This window comes from Castanea sativa, chromosome 3 (genome assembly GCF_040712315.1).
Source record: "Castanea sativa cultivar Marrone di Chiusa Pesio chromosome 3, ASM4071231v1".
NCBI classification, from domain to species: Eukaryota; Viridiplantae; Streptophyta; class Magnoliopsida; order Fagales; family Fagaceae; genus Castanea; species Castanea sativa.
This window is the reverse complement of record NC_134015.1, coordinates 58127678-58140495: the sequence shown is the minus strand read 5'-3', so window position 1 is coordinate 58140495 and position 12818 is coordinate 58127678. Positions and strand designations below refer to the sequence as shown.

Below are 12818 nucleotides of genomic sequence, written 5' to 3'. Positions count from 1 at the left end.
AAAAATCCACAATTGGGGAATATTGGGCTTTTGCCCTTATTTTTCAAAAATAACAGCAATATGTCCATATTTTAAAACTATTTAGGTTTGTGTTTTTATATTTAAATCTTAATTTTAACAAAATCGAGTTATAAATATGCATAAAACTCGACATTGTTAATGTCGAGTTTCACTTGTAACTCGATTTTTTAAAAATCGAATACTAAAATAGGAACACGGACCTAAATAGTTTCAAAACTCCATGTAATGTTTTTGAGAAAACTTCAAATTTCTTTGAGTAAATTCAAGCATGTGAAGAATTTTGTTATTTTTTAGATGCTTCAGCTGAGTTATATACGTGTTAAGGCCCAATTCTCAATCCCCAATATGGGGTGCTGCAAATTGAAATAGTAAAAGCCCAAATAGTTTTAGGAAGGCAAAATTTCACAATTGGGGAATATTCGACTTTTGCCTTTATTTTTTAAAAATAACAGCAATATGTCCATATTTTAAAACTATTTAAGTTCGTGTCCTTATTTTTAAATATTAATTTTAACAAAATCGAGTTATAAATATGCATAAAATTTGACATTGTTAATGTCGAGTTCCACTTGTAACTTGATTTTTTTAAAATTGAGTATTAAAATAGGAACACGGGCCTAAATAATTTCAAAACAAAAACATTGTGCTAAATTTTTTACAAAATGAGAGCAAAAACCCAATATTCCCTCCAAAATTAACTCTATAATTTTCAGCTTTTATCATTTCAGTCATTTAATTTTCAGTTTTGTCATTTCAATTCTCTAATTTTTAATTTTTGTTAATATAGCATTCTATTAGACCTCAGTTACTGTTGCGATTAAGTGAGTCAAGACGACGCTGTATCAGTTTTTTTATAATTATTATTATTTTTAATTTCGGAAAAAAGAAAAAAAAAAAAAAGCTATTAGTGAAAAAAGAAGAAGAAAACATTGAAGGGGGAACGACGTCGTTCCCCTTCCCCTGAAATCAAAACCAGAAAACACGATGAATTTCTAATTTTGGGGGAAAACTGGGTCGGTTTGAGAGAGAGAGAGAGAGAGAGAGACCGAGTCACCGGAGCTGAGGTCGGTGCTGCGAGTTCACTCGCCCACAAAGATCGGTCCGCGGTGAAGCTGACTGTGCAGAATCGTCAGGCCAAGGTGTCGGTGGTGCCATCGGCGGCGGCGACGGCTCTGGTCATCAAGGAACTGAAGAATATCTCGGCACGTGCGTCTCTGTGGAAAGTCCCTCTGGACTGAGTGAGAGAGATAGAAGGTTCTTCTATTTTAATTTTGAAGAAAAAAAAAATTCGGATATTTTGGTGAATTTTGAGATAATTATTTATTTTTTCTTATATTGAATTATGCGGTTAATTTTGCTTTTGTCAATCTTTTGTTAAAGAACTGAATCGATAAAACTGAAAGTTAGAAGACTTAAAATGATAAATTGTAAAAATTAGGGGCTCGCTTGGTAATATTGTTCTAATATATTGTTCGTATTTTTTGAAAGAAACGTGTGTTGTTGAAAAATGTGTGAAAATACGCGTTAAACTAATATGTTTTTAAAAAAAATACTTTTAAGAATTATATGTACATATTTTTAAAAAATAATACTTTACCTTAAAAAACAAATTCCTAAGTCTATAAAAAGCTCTCTATTCTGTGTTATTTTTGTTAGATCGTAGAATAGCGTTTTTGTGTTCACATTAATATTTTTGTTCCACCGATAGAAACGCTCAGGTAATTTAAGCTTTTCATCTTAGCTTTCTGTTTTTTTTTTTTTGCCTAGAAAATTGAGAAGAGAGAAAAAAAAAATTATATTGAGAAGTGGGTCCTGAACTTGCATTGCCCATTTACTTATTTCCATTTTTTGTTGGTTGCTATGATATTTTTTAATTATTATTATGCATCAAAATTTATAACATTTAGATTTAGTAGTGTTTTTTGGGTGTAGATTATAAGAAAAACATAGAATTCTTGCTTTGTCTTTTTTGGGTACAGAAGGTGCTTGTTGAATTGCTTCTTAGAGTTTAAGTTTGTGCAAATTTGTTGTGGCTTTATATTCTACATTTTCAATTTTTGGGTTTTCATTTTAGTGTGGTTAGAATTTGATAATGAGAGGATTTAAATGCTTCATTGAGTATAAGTTTGTCAAGACTTGCTGTGGCTCTATATTCTGATTTGTTTTTTGGGACTTTCATGTTAGTGTAAGGAACTGAATTTCTTTATTTTTTATTTTTGGGGGTCGTTATTGTTGTTGTTGTTTGGATTTGGATAGAATTTGATAGCGAGGAGGATAGATAGGATGATAGAAGGTGCTCGCACCCCGCTTAAAAGATGGCAGCAGGCTGCTGTTGCAGTTGGCTCGGCAGTAGGTGCATTGCTGAATCCACGAAGAGCAGATCTAATAGCAGCCCTTGGGGAGACTACTGGAAAGCCTTCCTTTGAAAGAGTTCTCGAGAGGATGAAGAGGAGCCCGGAAGGCAGAGTAAGTGTATTTTCTAAACCTATTGGTTGTTTATGACATATCTTAATTTGATAATTTATGATGACATTGAACTTACTGGATAGCCTGTTGTGTATTTGTGTGAATGTTGATTGTTATGGTATTCATAGTTGTGGCCATTGTTTCTGCTTGACAAGCCTGTCTTTATGTTTTTGTTGTCATGAAAATGAAGTATTTTGATTACCGAAATTTCATAGGGTTTAAACTAGATTTTTTTGGGTTCATTTTGAATGAAAACATGTTCTATAGAAATTAGCTTGCTGGTGCCTTTTGATACTCCTGGTATGTCCCATGTCTTACTGTTAAATTTGCTTATTGGAAGGTTGAAATTTAAATTTTACTTTTGTGTTTATGGGTATTGATTGTTTCTGTTCTTGCAAAGGAACTAGTTATTTTCTGTTCCCTATGATGCTTCATTATGAACCATGCTAATGCTGATCAATCCATGATTGATACTTTCTTCATTCATATGCTGAGGGAATGAGAATATTTGAAGAAAAATCACAGAATTTTGTACAAATATATGGAACTGCTAGTGCAAATGCACTGCTTTAACATTTCGGAAGGCTGCAAAGCTTGGAGGTCACTATGAATGAACAATTGTATTACTAGTGAGAAGATCCTTTAATTTTCTTGGGGATCTTGTCAATGAATTTTTAATTATTTTCTGATAGGAATGTGTCGTATTTTAAAGAATCAGAGCATCAGTTTCATAGATTGAAGAACAGTCCTGATGAAAAACATCTATGTTGCAGGAAGAGAAATATTAAATATATTTCCATTTCGCTCTCATATTATGCATTTGATGACCGATGAGGCCCATGAGGGACTAAATACTTATTGAGTCAAGTTTGCAATATTTGTGGAGATATATTTTATGTTATCAGAAAAGTGAAAGAGTCACTCAATTTTTCTCTTTGGTTTTTAATTGGTACTTTGCAACACATCCAGAAATTAATTGTCAAAACTTTGTTGCACTATGAATGCATTTTTTATAATTTGATCACTACCAATCAGATGAACACCCTCGTTTCCTTTTATCCTTTTGAAGAACTTGTCAGTGTATACATTTGGGTGGGATACAAATTGCCCATTAACCAAAATTTTTGTATCTTGATTCATGAAGGGTCAAACTAGTTAGAACAGTCTCTTCGATCCTTCAACTTACATTTTGTCATTGTTTCAATGTACTTATATGCTTCCATTTCTTTCATATTTATCTTGCATTTGTAACTGACTGTTCTGTACTTCTAATCTTTTTCCCATTCATAAACAGATGATATGTGACCCCCAATGAGAAATCCTTTCTGGAAATTAGACCATTCTTTTAATGTTAAAGTCTTCTCTGTTGGCCACCTTGCCTCTAATTTTATTGTTCATAACCGAGGACAATTTATTTACTTGACAGGCGGTTTTGTTGGAGCGACCACGCGTGATATCTACAAAAGTGGGGCATGCTTGGGACCTACCACCAAACACATTTGGTGCTGCCTATGCAAACTTCATGGGATCAAGAAATTTTTCTCCTGATGACAGACCACCGGTGAGGTTCATGGACACAGATGAACTTGCATATGTAGCCATGCGGGCTCGTGAGGTGCATGATTTCTGGCACACCCTTTTTGATCTCCCTACCAACTTAATTGGTGAGTCGGCACTCAAGGTGATAGAGTTTGAGCAAATGTACCTTCCCATGTGCATACTGTCTGTTGTAGGGGGCACTGCAAGATTCAATGAGAAGCAAAGGAAATTGTTTTTCCAGCACTACTTTCCATGGGCCGTCCGGGCCGGCCTGCAGTGTACAGATCTCATGTGTATATATTATGAACAGCATTTTCATGAGGATTTGGAGGATGTTCGGAGGAAATGGGGGATACTTCCTGCTTCTGTTCCGCCTACATAAGACGCTATCTGAACAACAGCAGCTGCACCTAGTTTGGTGGATAGTTACTTTGCTGGATTTTGAGTTTTATCGTTGTGGTATTCAACTCGTACCAACAGAAACTTATGCAGAAACACACCATGAAGCAAACATACAATCTGTGTTTTTATTTATTTATTAGTGAGGCAGACCCTGACCAGATGAATAGGAAGACGGAATTAAACTTTCTGCATTAGTCATGCTAATAAACCATAAACCATTTTGAAAGAGATTTTGAACGTTTGTACCATGACCTTTCGCTTACAGCTTATCCGCTGCCACAAAAATTTATGTGTCAGTTTTGACAAATTCTACTTGGGATTCCACAACAAACGTGAAATTAGACAAGCCTGACCCATAATGAATTATGGAGTCAACAAGTACACGAATTGGATTCCATAATCCATATTGGTAAAGGATTAAAACTTCCAAGGGAATAATTTGTCTAAAACTGATTGCTCCATTGTTGAAATTGATGTGTTAACAGAAATTTGAACAATACTCCACGGTTCATACGGAGTACAAATGCATGAAAAGAACAACATATAACTCACTAGCCTCCACACTTCGCAACTTCCAGTGGATAACATTAACAGTAACAGATGCCATAAGTTGATTGCAAACAATAGAGTGCAAGGTAATGCAATGTAGTCAGTCAGATTTGAAAAGCAGTTAAAGGCACCAGGAAAAAGAATCTAGTGTAACTAATGGATATATGTAAACACTTCTCTCATGTGGTAATGAACCCAACAAATCCATATCTGTGAGAGGAACGTCACATATATCTGATGCAGAAACCAGAGGGAGAATTCAGGAAGGCGGTATGTGCCTCATAACACTAGAACGCCTGGACAAGCTAGCGGAAGAAACAAATTTAGCAGCCAAGATGTCTGTAGCCACTGTCACAGATGGCAGATGTTCATACGGCTCAAAACACCACTATGACTCCAACCAAGCTGGATCCAAACTTTAAACACTACCAAGCCTGATGCAATCTCAAAAAGGAGTGAGTCAACAGCTAATAAAAAATGTGTGCATGTCTCAAAGGATTCAGTGGGAGGGAGGAAGCAGAAATAGATTGCAATGAGGGACAAAGGAAGACACCAAAATGTGACTCAAAACACAGTAAGAAACAATTATGCATTAATTGTAATTTTGTGCTTAACAGTAACTAAGCTTTGTAACAAATGTTTATGCATATAGAATAAGAAACTCTTGATTGAATTATCCAAACAACCACAAAACCAATATATTACATAAAATGACCCCAGCAAGTTTTCATTGTTTATATAAAAGAAGACAGCACTGCTTCGTCCAAATTACAGGTTCCACAAAAATCAATAAACAGTACTTCCATTTTGCAGATATGCCAGAATATCTCAGTTACCGCCACCGCCAGCCGGTCCTCCACCAAAGAGGTAGCCCAGAGAAGATCCACCACCAGGGGCAGAATGGACCTTAGTAGAGGGCCGATCCTGCATCCAGTAATAAAACATATCAATCTTTATCCTTAATTTTTTTAGTAAGAATCTATGCTAAGTTATTTACCAATTTACAGTTAAGTTATATGAGGAAAAATAACTCAACTGTAACATTAGTAATTTTCAATTACCTACTACATAAGCCACAAACGTTAAACCTTCTCTCAACTCCATAATGTCCCCAAAAAAATTGAAATAAAATTGTAATCAGATCTACTTTTGCAAAACTGATGTCCATAACATAATGGTTAATAATAGCAAAAAGAAAACATCATCTTGAACCTCAAAAATGGTAATCTCTACAGCTTTAAAGACAATTCTTTCTAAATATTTATCCCAAAAACATCTTACCAATATATCCTCCCCCCCCCCCCCCCAAAAAAAATAATAATAATAATAACAGAACAGATAAAGTAATCAAACTTCATGAAAACAAAGATAAAGCAGAGATAAACAAAGCCCTTCATGTATGATTCAATGTATGATATACAAGCTGAGACTATATATATGCATATTGGAAAATGAGGTATTGTGTGTTCTCGTCATTCTACCAAATTACAAGGCTGTTATATCCTTTACAGGCTCAAGTACGAGTCTAAATGCGGAGCTCTGCCTTCAAAAACATCTATAACCTAAACATTATGCTGTGAGAGAGAGAGAGAGAGCTGGGGAAGGGAAAAGAAACCTTTAAACATTCAGACTCCCCAGCAGCATAAATCAATAACAGCTAAAACAAAAATTGGGACACAAAAAAGGGGAAAACATAGAGGTCTGAAAGATGAAAAGAAACCAAAACATATGAGTATTGCATGCAAAGCATTGCAAAACAAGTGGCAACAGCAATTAATGTTATGACTGTCTTTTTTTTTGGTCCTTATTTCTAACCAAACCTATAAATATATTGTTATTAAAATACTAATAACAGCTTTAAGTGAAAAAGATACCAGCTTTTGCAACACCGTCTACTTTCTTTTAATGATACACAATTTTGTACTATTTTTAGAATGCCAATGTCCCTGTGAATTGCATTAGGAAAGCAGCAAAGATATCGTGAGTATAGTCATACTGTGATGAAATTCCCAGTGTTTTGACCATCTGCTCGCATGTAGTTATTTGTAGAAGTACTATGGATACCAGCAGGGATCTGCTTGGTAACATCTACTGGTGGAGAAGCCACAGCAGGTTTGGGAGCAGGTGAATTATTCACAGCTGGTGCTTCACTTGGAGCAGCTTCAACATTAGTTTGGACAGGTTTAGGAGCAGGAGCCTCTCCACTGCCAAACAGATAGCCCAAGGAACTCTGCCCTCCACCACTGCTAACTCCGCGACCCATGCTCTCTCAGTTCTTCTAAAAACAAGTTAAGAATCTGACATGCAGGCAAATGAGAAAAAAGGAGTCAGAATCTAGATCAAAAGTTAAAAGAAAATATCATAAATCACAAAATGCTATGATGCTAAAGGCTGTCTTCAACATATGCCTTCATATGCAAGTACCAAGCATGAACACTATATCAAAATTCACCTCAATCTCTAACTACCACCCAACATAACTGCTCTATGTTACGCTAATGAAAACATCAGTATATAAGGAAAATCTGCTCTGTTACAGAAGTCAGTCAATTTTAGACTACCTTAGACCAAGCAATAATATCATAGTGACCAAATCCTAAAACCTTTACCATCAACTTGATTCTCAAACTACAAGGTGTTACTACCTTGGTTTCCACACTTTGAATTAGTAATGGGACTCAAGAGTGAACTCATACATAACAAAAACAGGGGGTGAAGAAAAAAAAGAAAAAAAGAAAGCACAATCACCCCACGCTCACAACTCACAAGATTAACAAAGCTCACCAAATTTCTAGTTAAATTCCTACATTGTCATCACCCCACCCCCCCTTTTGGTTTAATCTAAGTTAATACCATAATTATGACAATTGAAATCCACCTCAGCTCAATTACTACACGAAGCATATATCTCTATAACTATCAAAAGAGACATAAAACCAATTAGGCAATTACATACTATTAAAAATGTCAAAAAAAATTTCATCCAACAACAACAAAACCTTAGTCCCAAAACTACGGTATCAACTATGGATCCTCAACAGACTAATTAGGATTGTTCACATGCATTCTTCTCGGCCATTCCAACCTATCTAAAACCACACTCTCTATCACCCCTTAATTAAATGTCCCTTTATTTTACTACTTCTACTAGTATTATTTTTATGTCTTCCTCAACCCCTCTTTTCGATTCCTCCACTTGAAACCTACGAAGCACGGACACATGTATGGGTACGACACAGTAACACGAGCAATTTTTGAAAAATTATAACATAACACGGGCAGATACGAAACCAGAATGACATGGGTACGTACAGCAACCCAGATGAAGTTTGCACATTACCAAACCATTCAGATAAATTTCATTCACTTCACATAAAAAGAATGAATTTTTTTTCACATAAATAAGTAAATAAAAATCAGATCCACAATCATTGTGAAACCCAAAAAAAACGACACCCAATCAAATCAAATCAAAGCAAGAGAAATGTCCAATCACAGACATACACTGTACAAAAAAGAAAAGCAAAAAAGAAAAAAAAAATTAGATCTGAAACAGAAACAAACATGCACGTCACTCATTATATATAGATAGCAATCATTTTCCCACTACTACCACTACAAAATCCCACTAATTTTACTTTCAACCAAACAAAAATTCCAATCCAAATTGACAAAATCTTTTTTTTTTTTTTTTTGAAGTATCAAATCAGTGAGAGTGAAAACACTAAAAAAAAAAAAAAAATTGAAAGCAGGAATTGATGAGAGAGCATAAGGTTGTGAATGAAAGTGAAACCCTAGAAAATGGAGATCGAGGAAGGTTTAGGGTTTGGTGAATTGAGTTACCTTTGTTGCTGGGGATCAGATCTGAAGGGAAGTTCTCTTAAAGCACCAGAGAGAGAGAGAGAGAGAGTGTGAGAGAGTGAGACAGAGAGAGAAAGGAACGTGTGAGTGAGTTTAGTATTTATTGTAGAGCTGGTGAAAGAGAGAGAGAGAGAGAGCTCATTAATTGAACTTTTATCTATGGTTTTTAAATTTTTAATGCTTTTTTTAATAATTTAATATTTTTGTTACTTTATTATTCAATAATTAAGATGTATATAATATTTTTTGAAATAGTTAGAATTTAGAAAACCGTTTGGTATCGTTGTTTTTGTATTTCTTGGAAATATGTGTGGATGAAAAATTATGAGAATACGTGTTATGTTGTTTAAAAACAGAAAATGTGTGTTTAAACACATGTACCAAACAGACCCAAAATTACTTGTATGTCGCACCCTGTGTGGTTGGAATTAGGATCCTTCCAATCCTCTATACATGAGAGGTACCATTCAAATTGGTAAGTTCATTAGTTGGGGAGGAGAGTCTTGAACCTTGAATATTTTCGTTTAAAACTTTTTTTTTTTTAATACAAGATATAATTTTTACTCTAACATAATGTAAGTGTATATGTATGTGAAGCTCTCACCTGAAAACTTGAACCCCGGCTCTTGCCTCCAACACTCCACAAGCATTTATATTTGTGGAGTGACAACCACATCAAGGGTGCGCAGTGCTCATTTCAAACATTTTAAAATGTCAATTGAATTACAATTCTGACTATAGTTAATGGTTATAATAAATAGAAATGAGAGATTTGATTCGTAATTCTCTTTATAATAATATTAATGAATTACAAGATTTTTGAATGATTAATGTAGGAGCTCAAAAAATGGCTCAACCCACTTAGAATACTCAGTATTTTCAGCCCAACACAATTAATTTGAAAGAGAGTGGGCTTTTTAAGTCAATTGTGATGCTCTGTATGGTCCAAGCATGAAATCAATGAAGTCATGATTCTTAGTGTAATGAAATGAAACACAATTTGTGTATAAACTCTTCCTCGGGATGGTCCGAGGAGGGAACATTCATATATTATTTGCTATAAACTTCATACAAATTGATTCTCCTTATTCTGTTCCTTTTGTTTCTGTCTTTCAACCCCTTTTCTAGAGGGGTTCCTTTCCTTTATATAGTTCCCCTTAATGAATCTTAACCTTTCACCTGTACGTCTAAAGATAATAATTGGGACGCTTATCCCATCAGGACCTTTTCGGAGGTGGTAGAGAGTGTTGTGAGCTGTGAAACTACTGTTCGAGTGTCTTTTCCTCATTAATGCGTCAACTTAGTTGGTGTAATTCCTTGAATGTGGAGGTGATGGCTTCCTTCCCTTGATATTTCCTCTTTTCTTTACTTGCACGTCTCTGAAGTTTTCCATGATATCCTATCTTTGGTGCAGGTGGCCAATTGAGGCATTCTCGAGGTGCATTTGCCCCTTGGACGATGGGTTCATCAGTTTCCCTTCCTCAGACCTTTATTCATATGTTTAGTCTGAATTAACATGGTCTTCATGTCTGCTTTCCTCGGACTTAGTCCACGTGTCAAATTTGGATTGGCGCATGGATGAGCCTTTGCTCATCCTCGGACTGGGACCATGGACATTATATTGTGTTTAGGTCCCTCTCTCCCACGATTACTATGTTAAAATTGAGAAGCAATTCTTTTTGGTTTTTAAAAGATGGTCATTTCATAGACTTTTATTGTTATAATCTTGTTTGCCATGACTTAATTTGATGAAATCATGTTATAATATTATTTTTTTAAATGCCTCAAAATATAGCTCATTTTTTAAATTTAATTAAGACAATTTTAGATGTTTTTCACTTTTCTCAAGAGAAATTTGTAATAGAATTAAATTAAAGCAAATGTTAACAAGCACTAACGTGGGTCTCATTTAATGAAAAAATTAGATAAATAAAAGAAAAAAACATAAAACTAGTCTCATAGTTTATTTTAATATATATTTTTTTCTCTCTATTAAGTTGATCTTAAAACTTATAAAGCTGAAAAAAATGACATAAAACTGTAAAAAAAAAATTAAAAAAACTACAAAAAAGATGTCAAAAATTGCTATTAACGGACACCTTAGGATACCTATTAACAACCCTTAAATTAAAATGGACGATGGTGGAGGATAAACATTTTATATATAAAAAGAAAAAGAAATAATGAAAGTTGTTAAAGAATCAAGATCAACAAATAAAAAAGGTGAGACAAAAAGTCATTAGATGTATGGGATGAGGAAAAAAGTGGGTGCAGATTGTAAATAATTGTACTTATTGGCTAATAAACTGTGAATCATGTGGCGAAGATGACCTGGCATGTCACATCACATGTGATTGAACATAAAAACGCTCCCTTTGTTTATCACACTTTTTCACTTTTTACTGTTTCTTTCTTTTTTACTTTTTCACACTAAAGACTTTTAAGAGTCATTTGCCACAATTAATTTTAAATTTAGGGTAGACTATTAACAAATGTATATTTTAAATTGGGTCCGATTAATGCATGCCCTTAAAATATACATTAACAATCTATTTTATGAAAACTTTATCAAAAATTGAAAAAGTTGCCAAAAAATTTGACAGCCTTTTCAATTCTTGAGAAAAAATTTTCTAGAATGGTTTAACCTCTTTTAAATTTAGGGTAGCTCGTGATTAAGGTTGAGTTTTTTTTTTTAAAAAAAAATTTATGGGTAATTGATTCGTTTTTTAGGTGCTATCACACATGAATTAGTTAAAAAAGTATTTGTTTATTTAATTTTGTTACTTCTCAATACTGTAATACCCAATAAATTCATCTTTAATTGAAACCCAATAGTATATTAGTATCCATTATCCATTAACAAAAGACATTGTGTTATGTTATGTATAAGAAGGTGCCTTCTAAGACATCTCTCACAACATGTGTGAGTCTCACATGTTGTGAGAGAGATGTCTCATAAGTTAATTTTTAATTATGTATAATTTTTAAAGTTTTATTTTACTTTTATATTTTTGATCCACTCATTTCTTAGAGTAATGCTACACATCTAAGTTTGCAGTTTTTAATAATTTTTATTTGGATCCACTATTGACATTATTTTATCATTTACTATTAACAACTTGCAACCTCAATAAATGGATATGAAATTGTAAAATTAAATCGATTGCAAAATACTCCTTTTGAATGAATGTATCATTAATGCTTTTGTATTTAAATTTAACTCAAAAAGAAGAGGATACATATTTATTCCCCCACAATCTCATAACTTCCTAATCTAACATCACTTTAATATGAGCACCAATGCTAACACTAATTTTACATACAATTTCACAACTTGCTATGTGAAAAAATGTGTCAGTTGTGAGCTTGTATTAAAATAATGTTAAACCAATCATAACTTACCACCTCAGGAGGTTATAAATAGTGGCATATACGAGTGACATAGTGAATTTTCTTCATTTTTTTTCTTTAATACTCCATATTTCCTTCATTTACAAACCTGAAAAGCTAAAATTCATACATGCACATTGGTACTAACATGCTTACAAAATACATGTATTATGAAGGCTGGAAGATGCCAAAGGTATCACCATCCATGTTACAGCTACACAAGGGGAACAATGGCATATGGATGCACATGATCATGCTAAATTGTACTTGATTAACTTTGACCAGATATGCATCATGCTGTTTACCATATGCCAGCCACAAAATGCCAAATATTTACCATGCTAGGCCTTGGTGCACTAGGATTCAGATTGACTTTGGTGGAATTTGTGATAATCTCTAATACCATTTTGTGTAAGGATTGAGGCCTTGAGAAGCAAGGTGCATGACCAGAACCTTTTAGCCAAAATTCCCATTCTGGGGGATTTGTGTTTATCATGTTCTCTTGTAGAGAGACTGGTATGGACAATCATCTTGAGTTACAATATAAAATCATTGGATAGAGCCTTAGTTTACATCAGAAAGTAAGAGTG

General features: G+C 34.0%; 2 protein-coding genes and 1 non-coding gene across 3 annotated transcripts; 2 read left to right on the top strand and 1 right to left on the bottom strand.

The window, feature by feature from the left end:
- Positions 1-932: 932 nt before the first annotated feature.
- On the top strand, positions 933-4676 carry LOC142628094 (ubiquinone biosynthesis protein COQ4 homolog, mitochondrial). The gene is made up of 3 exons (XM_075802068.1): positions 933-1275; positions 2278-2487; positions 3914-4676. Exons 2-3 carry the CDS (start codon positions 2305-2307, stop codon positions 4406-4408), a joined length of 678 nt encoding a protein of 225 aa, XP_075658183.1. The 5' UTR covers positions 933-1275; positions 2278-2304; the 3' UTR covers positions 4409-4676.
- On the top strand, positions 2904-2988 carry LOC142630090 (small nucleolar RNA snoR53Y). Its single transcript, XR_012843206.1, has one exon. It is a non-coding gene; the product is annotated as a small nucleolar RNA snoR53Y (small nucleolar RNA).
- An 861-nt stretch (positions 4677-5537) lies between the features above and the next one.
- On the bottom strand, positions 5538-8985 carry LOC142628095 (protein SPIRAL1-like 1). The gene is made up of 3 exons (XM_075802069.1): positions 8821-8985; positions 6974-7274; positions 5538-5901 (listed from the first exon to the last, which is right to left on the bottom strand). Exons 2-3 carry the CDS (start codon positions 7238-7240, stop codon positions 5806-5808), a joined length of 363 nt encoding a protein of 120 aa, XP_075658184.1. The 5' UTR covers positions 7241-7274; positions 8821-8985; the 3' UTR covers positions 5538-5805.
- Positions 8986-12818: the final 3833 nt, after the last annotated feature.

Bases quoted from the DNA above. Each gene is read 5' to 3' on its own strand.
- LOC142628094 (XM_075802068.1), top strand. From the start codon at position 2,305: ATGATAGAAGGTGCTCGCACCCCGCTTAAAAGATGGCAGCAGGCTGCT. The intron at 2,488-3,913 runs GTAAGTGTATTT...TTTACTTGACAG, and splicing joins AGAGGAGCCCGGAAGGCAGA to GCGGTTTTGTTGGAGCGACC.
- LOC142628095 (XM_075802069.1), bottom strand. From the start codon at position 7,240: ATGGGTCGCGGAGTTAGCAGTGGTGGAGGGCAGAGTTCCTTGGGCTAT. The intron at 5,902-6,973 runs GTATGACTATAC...TACTGGATGCAG, and splicing joins ACACTGGGAATTTCATCACA to GATCGGCCCTCTACTAAGGT.